Raw genomic sequence first — 23,437 nt, forward strand, 5'->3', positions numbered from 1 at the left:
GATTCTGGTATTTTCTTGTAAATATGGGTATTTTTATACTAGTTATGGGTTAGGTTAGTTAACTCTAGTATGGTTATTTAACTCTTGTTAGTTAATCCTTTTGAAAAAATTAACTCAGTAATAAAGATTAAAAGAATCGCTAGTGACTTCACACAAGAACTATCAATGTAAAATCAATAAACAAATTATACACTCTGAAAAAAACAAATATCTTTTTCAAAATCGGGAAACTTGTTCCTACCAACAAGACACTTAAAGTGTCTTTTTAAAAGACATTTGCCAGTCTAAATGTTTTTTCTAAGGATAATTTGAGTAAGTGAAAAAGTGATTTCAATATATGACTCTCCTTTGGAACCTGTGGGAAACCTTAGGCGCAGAAGCTACAATTTTGAAATTGTACTATAAAATAAATGAAATTTTATTTTACAATTAAAAGTATACGTGATATATATTAGAGATAGGTGTAAGATGTTACAAAAAAAATTTCAGCCACACAGACTTAACCAGAAAATTAGGAAAAATCCTCAAAGCAAAGCCATTTTTGGCTCCCTACCTTAAGTTTTGATTCAATAAGTTGTTTCACTTTAATAAGTTATTAAATATGTCGAAATGTATTTTGTTTTCTATGTGTTTGTGCGCTTTCCTTTCATACTGTTAATCAATTTTTTTAAATAATATTTTCTCTTGAATATTCTCGCGCCACCCCTCTAGTGTGTTCGCGCCCCCCTAGGGGGGCGCGCCCCACAGGTTGAGAATCACTGGTTTAGTACATAGCTTATTTTTTTATATTAGTTCCTATTACCAAAATTAGTTAAGCATCATTGATGTCAATAACATATTGACGTCATAACACTTTTTAACCTCTATGAAATAAATAAGTACAATTTTTCCTTTAATTTAGTCTTTTTGAACATAACTTATTATTTTAATTCAATTTGTAACAGTAACAAAATCTAATTATCCTTTGTGTCAAGAATAATATTGGCGCTTTTTTTAAACATTTATCCTCAACGAGTTAACACTATTTCTTCCTGAAATTTGTTTTTTAGTACGATATTTTTTTATCAATTGAATTATTGAATTTATCTGACTCCGTGTTTCTGACATCATTGTTTTTAAATTATTTAGTTACATAAAAACATGTTCAAAAAACACAACATTAAGCAAAATAAACACGTGGTTTCTGATAACCTTAGAAATACTTCTTTAGTGTTGCAGTCCGCCTATGGTATAACGATCATTCAAATAACTTGGCACAACGAATAAAAAATAATTAAGTATTACCGAGCGAGCTACAAGCTAGCAAACAGTAATGATGTTATCTTTAACACTAGATTGCCCAAGGAAGTAATTTTGAACGCTTTCTAATTTCAGTTAGAAAAAACAATGATGACACAATTGCTTAGAATTTTGTAACTTTTTGTACGACATATAATTTTTTTTATTGTTAATATTTACTAACAGTTTGTTATATAACTGAAATTAGTATCTAAAACATTAAAAATTAATTTTAAACAAATTTCTTTATACATTAGTTATTCTTTCACAATGCAGTCATTTTGACTGCTTTTGGGCAATATAGGTATTTCAGTCTCTCTAGTGTTAATATGTGTATTACAATACTAAATCGTTTTAAAGACTGATTTGAGACGTCTTTCTATTTGTTGGCCACCTGTCTTGTCAGAACTGGTCAAAAGTATTGAAAGTCTTGCGGCCTTGCGGAATTTTGTTTTTAATGTAAATTTGTAAATTTTTCTTCTTTTGTTTTCTACTTACAACTGTAAGCCTCATGCTATACTTTGTGGTGCATGAGGAGTTTTAAGTCGTTTAAATAAAAAAAAAATTTAAAAAAAAAATACTAAATCGTTAATGGTTTATTTTAAGACAATGGCTTCCGCTAAACCAATGAGAAAATTCCACATCCTAAATGTTACCTAATTTAGAAATCTAATTAAAAATCAGGCCTCCTAATAAGTTTACAATTGTACTTATTCTGCTTTATGTTGAATTTCGTATTCTTAGATTTGAAGGGATTTATGTATAGACTATGTCAACCTTCATCTATCAAAGATACCTCATGATAGAATTGTGTTAATATGTCTTATATACTAGTGATTTGGTATTTAATATTTATAGTGGTAGTTACGCCACATTACTCCCCTTTCAGAATTTTATCTGTGATAGAATTCGATGAACGATTACCACTAGTTGATTCATTCTTTTTATATATTTATATCATTTTCGCTCATTATATTTTTCTTCTTTATTTAAAGCATTTTGCTCATTAATTTTTCTTATTTTTGTTTATAGCACTTTACCCAATTTTCCCCCCCTTCAATATTGTTTATTAACCGGGAGATTTCATTTTTCTCACCGGATTTTTTTTTCTTTTTTTGAGCAGTATATTTTTAAGCAAATCAACTGTTTAATGCAGATCATCCATCAATATTGGCTAGTTCTTATCACGTCCGCAAGTTTTACCATGAGGAGATATATTTTATTGACTATGTCAACCTTCATCTATCAAGAGGTACCTCATGATAGAATAGAGTTAACATGTCTTATATACTAGTGATTTGGTATTTAATATTCGTAGTGGTAGTTAAGCCACAGAGTCAACCGTCAACCCGAAATCTGGCATACAGATGCACACATATAAACTCTTTATTTTATTACATAGATTACGTGAAATACGATTTTTAACTCATGTTTGAATTTAAAATAATAGTTTTAAATGCTCAATTTTACTATATCATATCTATTGATGAGAGATAATTTATGAAATCTTGTGTTCATAAAATTTAATATAGTTCCACAAATACGAAATCAATAAATCCTATACAATTTGAAACAAATTGATTTATTTCAATACATTTAATTAGTAAAATTCACAGCAGGAGAGTTTCACACAATTAAAGTAATAAATTTATTTATTATTAATAATAACAGACGATCATTAAAAATAACCTTGTTAATAATTACATTGACCAAATTTTATTGTTAATTATTAATAACCACCGGTAAATAAAGATAGATTAGTCACTTTCACCTATTTACCTCGTTATTACTATTAAAAGCCGACGATAATATTAAACGAATTTTAATACTTTTACTATGTACCTTAGCATATAACAGAACATATAATTTTTTTATATCTATGTATGTTATAAAACATGTAATTATGTTCTGTTATATATCATACAAAGGAGAATTATTTAAAAACATCAACGGCAACAAGCCAAACGAAACGACAACAAGAGAAAATTATTTTTAAAAAAATTGTATGATGTTCCACATTCAATGTGATACTCATTTATTCCATATTCTGTGATATTCTATTCTATATTATGTGATATTCTATTCTATATTATGTGATATTCTATTCCATATTATGTGATATTCATTCATTCATTTAAGATAATATATATTGAAGTGATAATAATGAAAATATAAATTTAATTGAAGTGCATTTAATTAATTTAGGAAGTTAATTATTTTAATTTATTATATTTTCTCCCTTTGATTTATATTTGTAAGAATACAAGATAAGTATAAATCAAATATGACAAACATATTTACAACAGTAAATAATAATAATGCAGAAAGTACAGCAGTAAACAATAAAAATGACTGAAACTTCAAAAAAGTCCGAGAGTGTTTTACTCCATTTACATAGAATTAGTTCATTTCGTCCTTTCATTTAGTTTTAATCACATTTTTTTTAAAAAAAAGAAAAGTAAATTACTCGTAAAACTTAATTTTCGAAGGTTATACGACCGTGAAATACGTTAGAATTAAATTCGACATCAAATAGTTTCGGTTTTCTTCAAACTTATCTAGGAAGAAAGTGTTTTTATCAATGAGAAACTTGTGAAAATATTACATTTCTTTCTCAAACTTATCATTCCTAATCCACGAAAAATCTGAACCTTTTTTATCTTCTCACGCAGGTGTAATGCAGGGAGGAAAACTTCAAACAATCCTTTTGGCGTTATTCATTGGCGAGAAACGAGTATTTTCATCGCCACCTGTAACCCCAAAAAACACCTAAGCAACTAGCGATAGTTCTCTTCATTTCAAATCATATCTACCGCATGTTAGCGATAGTTGAAATCGTTTTCTGTTTACGGAATCATCGCATGTGACTCACGCAAGTGCAATTTTCTCTGATCTAAACGGGGGTGAGTGGACTTGCACTTGAAAACAAAAAGATAAATAAACAAGAGCTAGTGCTTCGAAAAGAAATTTACGAGTGTTTCATTTAAAATCGTTGTCATTGTTTCTTTTCCAACTTTATTTTATTGTTCCTCAGAAAGAATTGAAAACGATTCTTAAAATTGTCGCCGGAAGTGCGAAACTTCCGAGTTTTGACAAAAGTGGAATAAAGTCGGTGAGCGTTTTAGAGAGCGAATATTCGAATGAAATACGTACCGGCATTGAGTATTTTGGTTTGGTGTTGTGAATTTATATTTGGGGATGGGGCAACCAAGTAAGGTGCAAACAACTCTGCTCACCCCTGTTGATGTGGTTAAAGCAGAGTGGTTATCCAAAGGAAATAACCGAGATCCTGAAATGTTAGCAATCAAGCCACCGAGGCCAAAAATAGTGGAATTGGCAAAAGATTTACCAGAATATATTATTGACCCTGGAACTAAAACAACTTATGTAAAAGGAAAATTTCTTGGAAAGGTAAGAGTAATTGTTTTTTTTTAAATTTATTTTTAAATTAATTAAAAATTAATGAAGCAATATTTTTTTAAATTTTTAAATTAAATTTTTTTATTTTTTAATTTTTTTTTAATTTTCGAAATTGAATTTGATTCAAACTTGTTGAAGTTAAGGATTTCCATCTTGATTTGAAAGTTTTGTTTTCTAGTTTTATTCTTGTCATGATAGAAAAAAATATTTATAAATTATTTTCTCTTGTTAAATTATTTATCCTAATACCCTTAGATAATAGATATTCTAATAAGTTTATATCTGGATCAAATTAAACTAGATAAAAATGTGTCGAGTTTGTTTTTTATCGAAAAACATGAATGATCACTGTTAAAGTTACATTGTTATTATCAATTGTGTTATTATCAATTGTGCTATTATCAATTGTGTTATTATTAATATAAATTATTAACTGTTGAAACTTATAGAAAAAAATATCAATAAATTATTTTTTCTTCGAAAATAATTTATGTTAATACTCTCTGAAAATAGATATCCTAATAAGTTTTCCTAATAGATATCCGAGAAATACAAGTATCAAGTTTGTTTTCCCTGAAAAATACAAATGAGTCACAATTAAAGTTATATAGTTATTATTAATTAAAGCTGTAATTAATAAATAAATATTTTTTATTAATAAAAATATAAAATTCAGAAATAATATTCCACACAAATGTGTCAGAATATTATTTTTATCAGGAGTAACAAATTAAGTTCCTATGATTGTGTCTAGTTACATATTATTTTATCCAAGCAAAATGAATGAGTCACAGTTGAAGTTACCCTCGTTTTCATTTTATAAGAATTATTGAATTAATAAAATAATTATTAGTTGTATTTATTAGAAACGATGTAGACAAGGTAATAATTTTGAAGGTAAAAAAAATTATAATTATAATTAATCCAAAATTTTCAGTATGTATGTAATAAATGTTATACGATTTTTTTTATTTACTATTCAATTATAACCATTTATTTAATTATGATTTGAGCTTAAAATAAACATTTAAAAAACATTCCATGAAAGTTATTTCCCTTTTTCGTATAAAGATGTTTCGAGACGAATACGTCATAATCTTTTCTAGCTTCTTTCATGTTAATATTATTTAAAGTTTGCTAACTTGTTATTTAAACTTATAAAAGCATAATACTTAAAAGATAGTTTTTCCTCATTTGAAGAAGATACAAAAAAAAGTTAACGACATTTATAATTTTTAACTAACACTTTTTAAGGTAAAATTAGCTACTTGTCATTTAACCACAATATGTTTCAATCAAGTTTTTCCACATTCGTCGATAACATTACTAAAACTTAAACAGCAATTTGTAAGGTCAAGGTTAATATAAGATTGATTTAAACGCGTCTTCTTGACCAATGCAATGTGTGTGCGTAATAGCTTTATATTCATTCACGAAATTACATGAAATAAGTTTGATATTTAACCACAAACTCAATAGCTTTAGGAAAAGTATTACGTGTTCGTGTGGTTCGTGTTCGTTACGTATTCGTATATACGTATTCGTATTCGTATTACGTATTCGTATATCGATAATGTGGGGGGCGGACCCGAATTTCTCCTTAAGTAACCCTGATTAATAGTAACCATTAATGTTAAAAATTATTTAAGAATCTTTTCGAAGTATTATATGAATTCTGTTTGGGGAAACTTTAAATATTTCGAAATCAGTTTTCTTTTTATATACTATTATTATTACTGTTTGGAAATAAATTCGAACCTTTTGTTGTGGAACAATAAAAGGATTGTTTGATTGTTAAAAAAAGAGCAGTAATTTTTATATAAGAAATATATATTGTTTTTTTTTAATAAAAATTGTATTTCTAGTTGGTAATTACATAAAATTTCGCTTCACGATAAACAAACATCATTTTTAAAAATTTGTTATTTTTTCTTTCTTTTAGCTTATTATTTTAACAAAAAATAATTATTGAAGTAAAATTATTTCATACATATACATATGCATACTACAAAAGTAAAGGATAAAGGAACTTTAAAGCATGTTATTGTTTTGAAAATGAATTGAAATTATTTTTATAATGTAAGGGCAATCTGAAATTGCTTTTGTTTATTTCAATTATTTAAAAATCGTGTTCATTATTTTTTAGTTAAACATTCCATTTGAGATTATTTTAGTGTAGGATTTCAATGTCTTTGCTTCATTTTGCGTACCAAGATTTTAAAACTGATTAGAGCGAAAAACATTAAAAATAAGTCTGTAGAGTTAAATTTATTAAAATATTTACAAAATTTTAGAAATGAAAATGCTTAATTAATGAAATTAAAATTTCTTTGCCATTTTTTTTCTAAATACGGATTAAATTTGTTGCTATCTAATATCTTGAAAAGTTATTATTTCTTTTTATAAAAACTTTATTGCTTTCAGAATGAGTATTTAATGTGTTCCGCTTAAAAAGATTTTTCCATCTATTCTACATGCGCGTTTGTATTAGTTGAACTATAGCGATCCCTTCAAATTCACGTGATTTGTAGAACATAGGTGGCCTTATGCATCTCACGTTTTACGGATAGTTTTGAATAAACTACCGTATTTATTATCACATTCAAAATATTTTCAGGTTGTTTATTTTCGCATTGGTTTTCTTTCTATTTTATTTTCTCTTGTTGCCTGTTAATAGCAATAAATGCGTGTCATTGACGTTTTTGCTCAGAATTAAAAGAAAAGAAAGAACAATAAAAATTTATGTTCCATGCTTAATATTATTGGAATTTCCAAATGTACGTACTTGATAAAATATTTATTTCATTATTCATATACTGTTAGAAATTTCACAGAAAAACGGTTAAATGGCAATTTATTTAATTGTTATTTTACCATATATAACCAAAACAGTCAAATAACTATAAATATGATGGTATTCAAACCGTTAACTGTGAGAAAAACCGTTTATTAATGACTATTCACCTATTACGGTTACACAACCAGAATTTTATCTCACCAACTAGACCCACCTAACGAAGCTTCTTACTTCCTCTACATATTATGGGGCTAATTTGTCAATCTTATGACCGACAGATCCAGTGTTCGAGTCCCAACGTTGACACCACAATATTTCTTCCCTTCAACACATGAAGAGTTTCCAGTGTCTTCCACTCCCCAATTTGAGACCCTTAAACTATTAGAATACGATACTCGCATTCATGCACAGATGGCAAGTCCGTAAAACTATTTAGTTAAATTTCTTTTTTACGGTTTTAAAACCAAGCTGGTACTAAATAGTCAAAAAAACCGTTGTATTCATGGTTTTTAAACCATACCAGTTGTAAACGGTTTCAAAACCATGAAGGTAAAATATATTCTTTATCAAAAACTTTACGGTTAATTGGACAGATTGACTGCTGTCGGCTATTTTACTATAATTTTTAAATGAAAATTCGGACATATGTACTGGCCGAAGTTTTAAGGTTTTGTAAATTGTAAAATGTTTATTCTTTACAAATCTTTGTGAGATTTAATATATTTTTAAACTTTCATGATCGCATTTGCGTTTGCTATTAATTTAACGTAAAAGAAAGAAGAGAAACTTGAAGGTGTTTAAGTTTGTTATCAGTGAGCAAAAATCTTATTTTTTTTAATATGTGGTATTCATTTTATAACTAAATACACAATAGAAAAAAGAAATTATTAAAATTAGATATTAAAGGATTCAAAATAATTAAATACTTTATATAAAAAAATTTCGCAAAATTGCTGTTGATATGAAATTTAGCCCTATAAATTCATTGCTTTCTTGAAAATTACAATTTCTGCTTATAATTTTTTGTAAGTATTAGTTCGGGATTTAACAACGAATGTACAAGAAAATAATAATAAAAATTAACAATATAATAGACCATAAACAATGAATTGACTAATGATCCGATGAAATTATTTTTAAAAAAAATCTTATTTATTATTAATAGTCATCGTTATTTTATATAATATAAAAAAATGACCTAATAACATAAGTATAAATCATCAAGGAAATCAATCAAATTTTGTGCCATATAATAAAAATGCCTCAATAGAAATATAGGGAAATAAAGTTATGAAAACAAATAATACTTATTATTATTATTATTGTTAAATAATGATGGATGGTATTGGGTTGTAATAATTAGTGTGGAACACTGTAAAATAGTCCATTCCAACACTCTTGTAAACTTGCACACCATCCTATTATCTCTCAAATTAACCATTTAAATAGACTATTAACATTCGTGAACAAATTGTTCAAGCATTCGTATCTCAATTTACTAATTACGTAGATGGATCACAGATTAGTGTTGTTTATCATTGCATAAAAATGTAGTCTAATATCTTGTTTTGGTTGACTTACGTGAGAATATACACGCAGACGACAGATACAATGTTTTCTTTTTATGAACGAAATTTGTTACACAATATCAATGTTTTAAAGTTTATTTGATTAGTTATTTTTTTTTCAATACTTTTTATTTGTTTAAGCCACTAATTTTGACCTGCATTATTTGTAAAGCAACTTATTTTTTAATTAAAACATTAGAAATAAAAACACATTTTGTTTAGAACTCGTAATTTTTGTAAAAATATTATGAATTTTTTTAAGGAAAGTTAGAAGTTAAGTAAATCACTCTTCATCTTTTTGAAAATTTAGAATTTTGAAACAGCAAAATGTTTTTGAAATTTATTGAAATATCGTAATATCGAAATATTTCGAAGTATCGTAAGTATGCGTTGAAATATACAATATTAATTTCAGAATCGTTTAAAAAAATGTTACAACTGTACAACAATCGACCAAAAAATATCAAAATGTTTCTATTTACTACATGAATCTTTTATCTCACAGACTTTCTGTAACCACTATTATAGTTATTTGTTTACAAACATTTCATGAAAAATCACAAAATTCACAAAAAATCACAAAATTCACGAAAAATCACAAAATTCACGAAAAATTGCTTTGTTTCCTTTTTTTTAGCTTGAAAATATTGTTTAGCCATCTATTAATTACTATTATTTGAAGATTATCTATTTGTCACCTATTAGATAACATTGATTAAATTAATTATATCGTAAGTTGACCTATTTTATGATAAACAACTATTTGCAAGTACGAATAATTGTTTTTCTTAACATCAGTCACTGCGGCTCAACGTCATTACTTAATTCATTTCTCGGAATGTTACTTAATAACAAAGTTATCAATAATTGTTATATTGTCTTCTTTTTCGACTACTTAGAATCTGTTGGAGATAACTTAAGAAAATTTTCGAATCTTTATATATATTGCTTAGTTACTATTAGAAAAAGATTCGAAAGAGATTGATAATAAGTTAATATTTCTTATAATTGTTCATAAGAAATATATTTTAAAGAAAACATTTACTAAACATTTAATTATATTTTAGGAAAAATTTAAGAGTACTGCAATAAAATGTTTCGATGGAATTTACACCCCCAATGCCCACTTGGAGAATTAATTTTCGTCAATACAGGCTTCTGAAGGGCAGATTTGTAGGCCACTTTTCCAGGGGCACCATTTAGGTGGGCCAACATTGCTCCCACAATAAGGACAGATATTACAGAGAATAAAAGAACATCCGTGCCTTGCCCGATATTTGAACCCAGAACCTTTCTAATGCAAAGCCAGTTGACTGACCCCTACACAGGCCGGTCGGCGTAATTAACGTAATAACGTATAAAAATTCTCGAGTACTTGCTTTAGAACTGAAATAATTTTTAGTAGCGTTTCGTGAAGAGATTGAATCTGAAATTGCAGGTTACAGTTCGCATTTATGGTTATGTTCATAAGGACCACAAAGCTTTAAGATTTGTTAACAAATATAATAAGTTTTGGATAAAATGACAGGTTTTGTCAAAAAATATTACGCCCTATTACAGTTGTAGAAATTTGCTGGAAACTATGAATATACTCCGCAGTTTCTAACAGTGCATTATACACTGTTAGAAACTGCGGATACCATACATTCTATTTTTTAAAAAAATATTTTTATAACGTGTATATATTCATGAAAAGTTACATCAAAGGATGCTGACAAATTTTATAAACAAATAAGTACAATAGTATGGTTAAATTTTGCACCATATTTGTTAGTTACGTCATATTGGACGTTAATAGTTGCAGCAAATTTGCTCGTTACTATGAATACAATCCGAAGTTTCTAACAGTGTAAACCATACAATATATTCTTCAAAAATTCATCTTTATGAAATATATGTATGCACTGTTCAGGAAAATTTGTCCAAAAGATTTTTAAAAATTTTATGAACAAATATACAATAAAATATGGTTCAACTTTGCCCCGTATCACGATTGCAGCAAATTTTCTCCATACTATGAGTATATTCCAAAGTTTCTAACTGTGTTAACATTTATGGCTAAAATTTATGGTCTAAGTTGCAAACTTACAATATATTTTTCGAAAATTCATCTCTATGAAATGTATATATTCATGAAAAGTAATATCAAAAGATGTTGACAAGTTTTGTAAACAAATATATCTTTGAAAACATATTTTGAGCATCGGTTGATATATTTCGACATCCATAAATATGAGTTTGCTCTTTGACATACTTGATGATTTAGAACAGGAGCACACATTTTCCGGACAGAATAATAACTCATAAAAATGATCTAGTATGTTCTCCAGAACTGGACGAACCTTCAGAAACGTTTCGTGGAGAGATTGAATCTAGATTCGCAGCTTTACAGTTCACATTTATGGTTATTCTTCGGAAGGGACAACAAAAGAATCCAAGGATCCTATATCCTATCTCAAAATCTTTTCGATTCGCCACTCGTCGAGTCGAAATTTACTTTCCTTGGAACCTCATTTGCCGGGGAAATGCTGAGAAGGGATTCTGCGTAAAGATAAAAATTGCTATTTTCTTAACTTGGGAAGAAAAATGATCTAAGTTAGGAAATCTCAATTTGACGCCAGATGGAAAGGAAAAGAAATACTTTTGCGACGAAAGAGGCATAAAAGTCTGTCGAAAAAATGAAACTCATCTCTATTTTTGGATGTTAATGTTTGTTTTGTTTATTTGAGCTTATTTGAAACATATTGTGTTAAAGTATAGATCCTATTGTACATTACGTCTTAATGTTTTTACTTTAAATTCCAATAAGAATTTTTACCTTCAATTTCAGTAGTAATTTCGGCTTTAAATTACATTAAATCTTTTACCTTCTTATAAATCTTTTATCTTAATGATTTCTACCTTCAAATGCAATTTCATTCAAATGAGAGAGTTTTAAATTTTTTTATTTCCAATTTCAAACGATTTCAAAAAATATACTTTGCTATTATGTTTTCCTATTGTATTCTTAGTGAATCTTTAATTCTCCTTTCTTTTGTTTCCTTTTAATATTACTTTATAGTTTTCTTTTATGTTCATGGTATTTCTTTTCCAAAGTATTTTAAAGTTATGAAACTCAATAAAAAGTTCATATATAAAAATTCAATTATATTTTCTATGGATGCTATTTTATAATGTGTATTTAGCAATGATCTCTAAAGCTCACTTCCTTATATGGCAAGTTCTTCGGGGCAGAATCACCGCTAACATTACTGTCAATCTTTTAAATGTACTAATAATTGTTACAACAGTTTGAATATTTTTTTCTTTTTTACTTTGCTTGCTTTTTTATTATTATTTTTAATTTTTAACTCTTAATTTTTAGTTTAAATAAAGTTGTAAACACACTTCTAAGTCAATACGTGGAATTTTAAGTATTGAGATATTCACTCTCATAAACTCTCTTAAGTAGTTTTGTTCATTTGAAGATTTTTTTAAAAAATATTATCCAATAGAATATTTCTCAGAATTTTCGTACATTTGAGTAGATTTATATATATATATATATATATTTTTTATCTTTTTACAACATATGATTGGAAGAAGAATCGAATTCTTTTCAAGGTCATTTAATTGCAATCTAACCCTTATCATATTTCACCTTGTTGTATTAATATCTACTTTTTTTTTTATCGCCAACACTTCATTTCTTAGAAACTAAAACGCGTGTCACCTCAAATAATTTCAATCTTTGTTGGTTCGTGCTGAAAGCAGACGCCTTATTTGAATTTTTATAGGTGTAAACAACGTTCTCGAATTACAAAATGGAGGTGTGGGTACACATTTTATTGGTTGGTAATAAGTGCGACGAGGCTTCATTCAAAAAATGCACCTGCGTCTTGTTTGTAAAAAACACTTTTTTTACCACCTGTCTCGTGCGTTCCGCCTTTCGATATGGGTTGCGGGCGTTCAATTTGAAAGCATTCACAGGAAAAAAAAGGAAAGGAAAAAAATATTGTTGACAATTAATGATTTTATTTAAAATAGAAAATATTTGGAATAAAATACATTTGTAATAAAATATATTTATAATAAAAAATTGTAATAATGAATTTGCAATAAAAAATATTGAGCAAGGGTTGAACGCCTTAAAATAAATACGTAATTTGTTTAAAATAGAAATCGTATTTTATATCAAGATATATGATGTATAAGGAGAAAATGCGGTATGAGGATTATTATTAAGGAAATAATTTTATAATTGCTAACTTTTCAAACATTAAAGAAAACTTTCTATTTATTATTTTTTACTTTTAGTTTCATAATTTCATAATCATTTATTAAATAAATGACTATGTAATTGTTAGCTTTATTCAAACATTTAAAGAAACACACACAATTTATTAATTTGTGTGTTTGTTCCATAAATGTTTTAACACGTTGAATGCCATTGGGGTCACCGGTGACCGGCGAAGCCAAGATTCTCAGAAACACATAATTCGAGTAAATTTTTAATTTTTTTAATATTATTATCATTACAAAAATGGTTTGAAGAAATTAATGCAATATAGAACACAACAAAATAGTTTTATTTATGTACACAGAGATGCCAACTTGCTCCGGACAGCGAATAAATATTTTTAAGTGGTAGTTTATTAATTGTGATTCTTGGTTTGATAAATTCAATTTAGTAGATTTTTATCCACCACCATTTCTAAACAATTTGTGGACTTATATAATTCACCACTCTTTTCAGATATGTCATGCTAAACCTTTTAAAAACTGACAAAATATGTCTAATATTTGCAAATTTAGTTTTTAGTTATTCACCGTGTGGCCAGACGAGCAAGCCATGTAAAATTAGCATGGCATTCAACGTGTTAATGAAATATAGTAGATTATATGAAATATAATAGATATATGAAATATAAATATATGAAATAAGGATTAAGATGTAAATATTTGAATTATAATAGATTAATGAAATATATAGAAGTATAATATCTTATCTTAAATAGATTTTAATGATGTAATCCTTAAAACGTTATATTCTTATTAAGTAAATTATTATATAATTGCTAACTTTCCAAACAGAAAACTTAATTTTTATTATTTTTTTCTATTCGTTTCACAATTATAAAAATGTTTCTCATATTATAGCAATTCATAAATTCTTATCTTCTTATTAAGGAAATATTCGCAAACCTTTGGCTGCAGGGCTATCGCAATCAGGGAAACGATTGTCATCATCAGAGACAGAAATGCAATATTAACTTTTCTTGCCCCGACCCTGTATGAACTCTTGATTGGTTGTTTGATCAAGTTCGATGAGGGTTGAGTTGTTCGATTGTTGCGCTGGAGATAGCAAATTAATCTAGACGCCGATAGTAAAAGGTTCCAGTTTTATTGATTCTATTAGAGAAAACAGGGTTTTCGAAAATTAACGCCTTTTGCTAATTGAAAATACCTTTGAATTCATAATCAAAATATAATTTACTCATTGAAAGACAAAGTAAATCAATTATCCTTTAACTAATTAATTTAACGACTCGTCTGTGTAATAATTTCTAGAATAGTATCCATAATTGTATTTTATTTAATTAAGCATTCTATTAAATTGGTTTTTATTTCATTACTGCAGTTTATTATAATTCTCATCCTTCTCGAAGTTTAGAAAGCTTTTCTAAAGATTAATTGTAAAACTATAATAAAATTAGTTATTCTATTTCATAGGTATTCCAAATTTTTAGTGGAAGGTTCTCTTTTCGTAAAATTGCGAAAAATTATCTCACAATTTTGTAAATTTGGGAAAATAAAGTACCGTTTTTGTGATTATGTGAAAAAGTGGTAGTGGAACACTTATTGGAACTCCGTAGTTGCCACCATTAGTAATGTTAAGATACATTAAAACTTTTTTACAGTGTATATCTTTATGTAATATAGCGTGACATGTGACAAAGGAAGTATGGTGCAGTGTGACGCTTTGAGGAGAGGATGTGGTCAATAATATTGAAAATAAAAGTGACATCATTTATGAATGACCCCCAAGGTTTATTTTTTCCGAAGATATCCAAAGTCGCCATTAAAAGTTTTATATCCTATATATCGAAATGTTCCCTATTCAATTCGAAGATACTATTAAAAGTTCTGTACGCAAAAGCTGTCAGTACAATGTAAAATATTTCCGAGTATAGTTTCCACCATTCTTGGTGTCGAAGTAAACTAAAATTGTTTGCAGTGCATGCATTCATACTTTTTATTTACTTTTTTACTGTTATAGTTTTATTCATTTATTTATTCAATTTTGTTTGTATGTTTACAAACAACACATATTTTTATGTGCGTTCGAATCAATTTATGACTTCATTGCAAAAAAAAAACACATTTCGTTTAAAAAACTAAAAATTTTTAGTAATATATTTGCACTATTTCTTTCATATAGTTGTTTTTTCATTGATTATATATAATTTTTTGTCCAATAACTGCAGTTCTGTACTAAAAATGCATTTAATTTACCTCAACACCATATATGGTTACATTTTTTACAATGTATAAGACTGATAACTACTAAAAAGGCGAATTTTAAAATATGTTAAAATATAACTTAAATTTTAATTATAGATAGTAATTATATTTAAATGAAATTTAAATGATAGATATATAGATAATAGATTAAATTTAATTGATAGATCAATAAATCAATAAAATAAACAAAAATAATAAAATAAACACTAATTATTAAATAGTATAATAATAATGAAATAAACAATGATTATAAAATAATATAATAATAATAATAATAAAACAACAATAATTAAAATAAACAACAATGATAATAAAGTAATGTAATAATAAAATAATAGAATAATAAAATAACAGAATAATATAGTAATAACAATAAAATAATAATAATAAATAACCAACATCAATAATAAAATAATAAAAAAAAACAATAAAAATTATCAACAATAAGGAAAATAAATAACAATATTAATAAAATAATATAATAATAATAATAATAAAACAACAATAATTAAAATAAACAACAATGATAATAAAGTAATGTAATAATAAAATAATAGAATAATAAAATAACAGAATATAGTAATGACAATAAAATAATAATAATAAATAACCAACAGCAATAATAAAATAATCAACAAAAACAATAAAAATTATCAACAATAAGGAAAATAAATAACAATATTAATAAAATAATATAATAATAATTATACGTAAGCAACATAAATAATAAAATAATCAACAATAATAATGAAATATATCAACAACATAGAAAATAAACAACAATAATAAAATATTATAATAATAAAAAATTATAATAATAAAAAATTATAATAATAAAATATTACAATAATAAAATAATATAATAATTATGATATAAACTAATGTTCAAAGAAGACAAGCCGAAACTTTATTTTTTGAACAGAAATGCCAGTCATATCTAAATTCATTTTTAATAGGGTTTGTTTATGCAATTCTTGGAATGTTTTACGGTTTTTATTCATAAAAATGCATTAAAATTGTAAAAGTAAAAGAAAACAGTTTGCGGATTCCATTAAAAACCTTTTCATTGCTACTGGAGTTTTTTTTTAAGAAAAAAAATATTTTAAAAGCTTTTATATAAATAAAAGTTTTGAAATCTTACAAATGTGTTTTTTTCCGGAGTGTTGCATGAAATGACAGAAGCTCTAGAATTGTCTGAAAGAGTGGAGAACTGCTGACAGGTCATGTTCATTTTTCAAACAAACATATCCAGTTTTACACCGTTCTTTTCCTGTTTCCTTCCAATTTTTCTAGAATTCGTTCGATCGTGATCGAACCTAGGAAATAAAATTAAAACTTAAACGTGTTAGGGTGAGAAAAAATGGTGCAACAATGAAGGATATTTTTTTTTATAAAAAAAATCAAAGAACGCGATATTAAATGGGTTTGTAGTCTTTTTCCTGTTATGGTTTGATCTATATTTTGCATTTTAACCTTGTAATTTTGAACCCAATTCAGAAGACAAGGGAACTCCTGGATCAAGAATGGCAGGAAAATTGCCTTCGCGGAGTACTTTTTGCTAGAACTAACCTGCATTTGCCTTACATGGAGAGGAAGACCTCGAGAACAGCCCACAGATAGCTTGACGGCAAGGCGACTTTAACCCATGATCCGTCTACCACTGAGGATGTTTCACGTCAGTATTGTGGTCGGTGAAAGCCCAATGCGGAATTCGTATCGACCAGCCATCGCTGGAATTCGAACCCGGTTCACCTCATTGGAAGGCAACTCTATCCCCTGAGCCATCGAAATTATCAAAAATGTAATTTAGGAACATAGCGATGATATTTAAGCAAAAATACAATTCTTTTTTTGTATTGTTACACTTTCTCATCAAGAAAGTTTTTTTGTTTATTTAGAAGAAAATTATATCAGATTTTATTGGAAATTATCGAAAATGTATTGTAAGAACATAGTAATTATTTCTAAAATGTAATTTAAAAAAAATTAAGTCATTTCTAAGTTGAAGTTACAGCTACTATCCTTTATTGCTATCAACCGCGCTTGCCCTTTGACGGCTCTAACATGTTAACTTGAGTCTAACATGTTAACTTTGACGGATCTAACATGTAAAAATAATACTATATCTGCAGAGGTTTTTCTTGAAGTATTTTGTTTGATTTTATGTAATAACATGATAAAAAATATCTGAGATGTTAAATTTGTTTTTAGGTAAAGATAAAAGATAATACTTCATGTGTCATGCTTTTTTTTATCAAGAAATTTGTTTTGGCAAGAGTTGTATCGAATTTTAGTTAAAATAGTCTCAACTTTAAAGTAATAATGTAGTAAAAATTACTCAAAATGTAAATTTTTAAAAACTGATGTCATTGTTTTGTTGAAGTTACAGTTACTACCCTTGATTTATTACCTGTTAAGTTGAGTTTTTGATTTAAATGGCACTTTATTTTTTGTATGTTTCTTCATGAAGAAATTTGTTTTGAAGAGACTTAAATTGAATTTCAATTACTTGTTGAATTTACTTATTGAAATTACTTAAAATTTCAAGTTAAAATACCTAGAACGTAATGTTTTAAGATCTAAAAGTCACTGTAAAATCAAAGTTACAGTTACTACCCTTGATAGTTACCTGCTAAGTTGAGTTTTAGATTTAAATAGCACTTCATTCATGTTTTCTCGTTAAAAAATTTGTTTGTTTTGAAGAGACTTAAGTTGAATTTTTATTGCTTGTTGAATTTACTTATTGAAATAGCTTAAAATTTTAAGTTAAAACACCTAGAACGTAACGTTTTAAGATCTAAAAGTCACTGTAAAATTAAAGTTACTGCTACTGAGATTTCTGCTCCGGTTTTTTGATGCATCCGAATGTGTTATATTGAATTTTAGGTAAAAATAATGCTTCACCAGTTGTCACGCTTTTCGTCAAGAAATTTATTGGTTTGTTTTGGAGTAACTTATATCGGATTTTAGTTGAAATTCCACAGTTTTCTGTATAGGAAATCCATGTGCTCGTTGTTCGTAAAAGCAAGACTAATCTCGGACCTGAGAATGTGTCATGACGGTCGATCATATGGGTCACGGACGATTTGTTCAAAAATCGCACAATTTTCCTCAAACTCTTTAAGAATTATAATCTTTATTTTCCACGAATATGTATTATTTATAAGTTTGATTGAAATTCGTAAACATGTGATATTGAAAATGTTGTATGGAAGTTACACACGTTTTCTCACTTTATGATTTATGTTTTTTTATACCATAACTACAAATTGTAGGGGAAAAAAGGCAGAATTTTTTTTTTATTTCCTTCATCCTTATAGATAAAATAATCTCACTCCAAAATCTTTTGCTCCTCAGTTACTGCTAGGGACGTTTTAAGAGAAATTTGTGCCCGTTATCGGATTCTTCACTATATTTTTCAACGTTAAAATGGCACTCCATATTCTCCCACAAAAAAGGATCCTTAACAAATTATTTTCACAAAAAAGTGGATCCTTCAGGAATTATTTTATCATGAAATAGATTCTTCACAAATTTTTTCCTAAAATGGACCCTTCAGGAATTATTTTATCATGAAAATAGATTCTTCACAAATGTTTTCCTAAAAATGAACCCTTCTGGAATTATTTTATCATGAAAATAGATTCTTCACAAATTTTTTCCTAAAATTGGACCCTTCAGGAATTATTTTGTCATGAAAATAGATTTTTTACGAATTTTTTCCTAAAAATGAACTCTTCAGGAATTATTTTATCATGAAAATAAACTCTTCGTAAAATTTTTCCTAAAAACGGACCCTTATCAAAATTTTTCTTTTGCAATTAAAAGTCGATAATGTCTTTAATTTATAGTAATAAAGCTCCATGGTTACTACAACTACCTAGAAGGCATGTTTTTTTCACACAAAAAAGATATTATTTTAACATATTTACAAAAGTTGAACTTTATCAGAATTTTCAGTTTTATAATTAAAAATTACCGGTGAATCGTGTTCTTTCTGCCAACCCTACGTTTAGAAACTTGAAAATGTGGTATTATTACGGGGAATATCACAAAAGACCTATCTTTCATGTTGTAATTTTAAAATTGTGATTTCAGTATATTATTAACTCCGTGTCCCATTTGAAAAATTTTGTAACCGGTAAATTTTTAGAATGAAAAATACAGTTAAAAGTCATTTTTAAGAGAAAATATTTTGTTAATGGTCTATTTTAACAGTAAAATATTTTAAAATGTTTGCTTTACGATAAAAATATTGTGAAGTGCCCGTTAACAGACCCAAATTTCACCTAAAACACCCCTATACCTTAATTTTGTTTTATTTCATAACCGGCGGTGAACTGCCTACCCAATTCTGAACGATTATAGATGTTTAACTCCGTAGCCCCGTAATTTTGAACCCTCCCCAAAAGACAAGGAAACGCTTGGATCAAGAATTGGGACAAACTAGCCTTTGTGGAAGATTTTTCGATGGAACTAACCCCCTCGGAGGAACTAACCCACCGGACAGAAAACCACATAAACCTCCCATGATTAACTCAACGAAATGGAGATATTGGACCATAAGTCGCCTACCACTGAGAATATTTTACGCCAGCACTGTGGACGGTGCGAGCCAGAAGCAGAAATTGTCTCAACCTACAACCTCTGAGATTCTAACCTTGGCACCTCATTGGGTGGCTAATGCTCTATTCTCTGAGACACAGCGGTTTTTTTTTATCTTTAATGGAACTAAAATAGTGGTTGATGTTAGAAGATGTGAATATACTTTTTCAAAATATGTGAAAATGTTTGACACGTGGATTGTCTTATAAGACGTAATCACTGCTCTGAAAATAAGTGTTTTAGTATTCTGGACGATATAGTTGAGATAATAAATATATTTATTGCGAAATCAGACTGAAAAAAAATGAATAATGAATTTGTTAAGTTGTTCAAGGTTATGATACTAGATTAGCTCACATGATCAATCGGCAAATGGAATAATTTCTTCTAAGCTTAAGACTTACTGCAATGTATGAGATTTTGTTTACTTATTGTATTGAACCTGAAATATCTGCTTTAAAATATTGTCTTTTAGCATAAAAGTATATTGAATGATTAAAACTGTAATGGTATATCAAGATAGAAATATATGTATACAGATACTTAAGTTTTATCACAAATCCTTAGGTTGTTTATTATCCATTATAGAAAAAAAATTTAAATGAATATAAGTACACAGTACTTGATTAAGAACTTCATTCGTTTTAAAAATATATAAACAGAAAATAATAGTCGACATAATTCAAACACTCAAAAATAGGCAACCATTTTCAAGACTTGCCAGACGTGAATCATAAAAAACAAAAATGATTTCAAATATAAAATATAAAGTCGTCAACGAAAAATGAAGATTAAAAACAAAACTAGAAGAACCACAGTAGCCCAGAAAGAAAAAAAAGCGAAAAACAGAACAAGAAAGTGACCGACAGATGCAAATCAAGGTAAAATGCATTTCCACGCGCTATGGAGAGGTCGTGAAAAGCAAATGTCACTAACAAGGAAATCGGAATTCATAGTAATAAAACAAGATTCTAGGGCATCAAAATGAGCTGATGTGACGGGGGTGGAATTAATTTTGGCAATGTTGAAATTGAATTTAAATTCGACAAATTCAAGTGATAAAAAATTGATGCCTATTTTTAAGCTCTTGAAACATGTAGACTGCTATCTTATATTTATATATTTTTGAGGGGAAGGAAGTATTTAATGAAGTAATATATTACCGCTTCAGCTTCTTGAGATTATTCCTTAAATATGTATAGTTTTATTTCATTTACTTATTTTTCTTAATCTTTAAATAAAAAATGAGGTTATAACATTCAATCATAATAAATATTTTTAAAAATAGATTCTTACTCTAAACAACACTAGCAAATGATTGATCAATAAATTTGTTTGGCGTTAAAATGAATGACAAATTTTAAAAAGAAATAAATGAGGGTAAATAGTGAAGAAAAACGGAACGAAACTTAAAAATATATTTCTATTCCAGTTCGTTAATGCATAGAAACTTTTATCACGATTAAGGTTTTTTTAATAAAAATAAAAAGTTAAAATAGGATGATATGAACCATTTAGAATTTTTCTACAAAACTTTCCAAAACCCAGTAAAAACGGAAGCGCTATTTTTCTCTTCTTTTAACAACTTTTTTTCCGTGAAAGAATTTCTTGTTCTTTGCGCAGATAGTTTTTGCACTGAACACAGCAGCGGTGATCTTAAATATTTTTTTTTTCATTTTTTATTTACTGGCTACATAAGATTTCTATTATTTCCATTCTCTTTTTTTTCTCGGTAAAATGATGCCAAGCGGAAATTTATAAACTTAAGAAAAAAAAACGTTCTTTCTATTTTTGATATGGCTGTGTTACCAGCTTAACAGTGTAAATCTTTCACATATTTGATTTATTTTTAAACCTGTTATCCCTTTCTAACCGAAAAGCTCTAGCTTAAAAAAATGGAACTAAAAGAAGGAAAAATAGTCCCTGAGCACAGTGATGTGGAATTTATGACAGCACTGTTTTAAGTTTTTATAGAATATACAACCTAAAGTGCCCTTCTAGGGTTGTTTGGAGTTCGTTTATCAAATTTTACAACCGTCCTTCATGTTTGAGTAAAACTCCTTCTGTATTTCTTGATAGGATGGAAAAATAAAATCAATTTTTCAATTTTAGAACGGTAAAGAAATTCAAACTTTGTCTACGTGAAAGAAAAAGTTAAAATAATTTTAAAAAGTGATGATTATGAAATTTAATTAACGAACATTATATTTTTATCATAAGATTATGATAATTATGGGGAGAATGGCAGGCACTTGGGTCTATTTCCCATTGGCCTAAGAAATGCCAGAATTGCTACTCTCTTATCGTTTCGCTTCGAATTATGCAAAAAGATACAGTTCAGATTGTTCCATTCAACGTTTTCACAATTAATTCAACCCCAATCTATTTCGGCGTTTTGTCAGTCCGTAGCGTATGAAAAAGCCATTCGTTTTACTTGATTCAAAATTTCATGATTTTTGACAATTGCCAAAAACAATGCTTAAAGGCTTTTTCTTACATGACGGTTAAAACAAGATAAAACCGTCAATTGTCGAAAACCTTCCAACCCTGCCTAATTATATTTTTTTAAAGTGCTTAAAAATATTTTTGAGTGCTTGAAAAGTGCTTAAAAGGTGCTTATTTTTTCGAATAATTTGGCTACGCACTCTGAAAAACTAATTAATTTTTTTTTCTTTGTCGTGAACCGTGAATTCTTTATTTCCTCATTTCTAAAATCGAATTTTTTTTTTAAATGACGGTTAAAACAAGATAAAACCGTCAATTGTCAAAAACTTTCCAACCCTGCCTAATTATATTTTTTTAAAGTGCTTAAAAATATTTTTGAGTGCTTGAAAAGTGCTTAAAAGGTGCTTATTTTTTCGAATAATTTGGCTACGCACTCTGAAAAACTAATTAATTTTTTTTTCTTTGTCGTGAACCGTGAATTCTTTATTTCCTCATTTCTAAAATCGAATTTTTTTTTTAAATGACGTTTAAAACAAGATAAAACCGTCAATTGTCAAAAACTTTCCAACCCTGCCTAATTATATTTTTTTAAAGTGCTTAAAAATATTTTTGAGTGCTTGAAAAGTGCTTAAAAGGTGCTTATTTTTTCGAATAATTTGGCTACGCACTCTGAAAAACTAATTAATTATTTTTTCTTTGTCGTGAACCGTGAATTCTTTATTTCCTCATTTCTAAAATCGAATTTTTTTTTTTAAATGACGGTTAAAACAAGATAAAACCGTCAATTGTCAAAAACTTACCAACCCTGCCTAATTATATT

At 27.4% G+C, this 23,437-nt stretch overlaps 1 protein-coding gene across 1 annotated transcript in view; it reads left to right on the forward strand.

The window, feature by feature from the left end:
- The first annotated feature begins 4,071 nt into the window (after positions 1 to 4,071).
- LOC107443667 (serine/threonine-protein kinase PLK1) overlaps positions 4,072 to 23,437 on the forward strand; it is a 187,293-nt gene continuing 167,927 nt past the window's right edge. The window contains exon 1 of the mRNA XM_043051302.3: positions 4,072 to 4,689. Coding sequence (XP_042907236.2) covers positions 4,477 to 4,689 — 213 coding nt within the window. The 5' untranslated portion in view covers positions 4,072 to 4,476. The remainder of the gene's footprint in view (positions 4,690 to 23,437) is intronic.

This window comes from Parasteatoda tepidariorum, chromosome 4, assembly GCF_982258835.1.
Source record: "Parasteatoda tepidariorum strain Cologne lab strain chromosome 4, Ptep-v5.0, whole genome shotgun sequence".
NCBI lineage: Eukaryota > Metazoa > Arthropoda > Arachnida > Araneae > Theridiidae > Parasteatoda > Parasteatoda tepidariorum.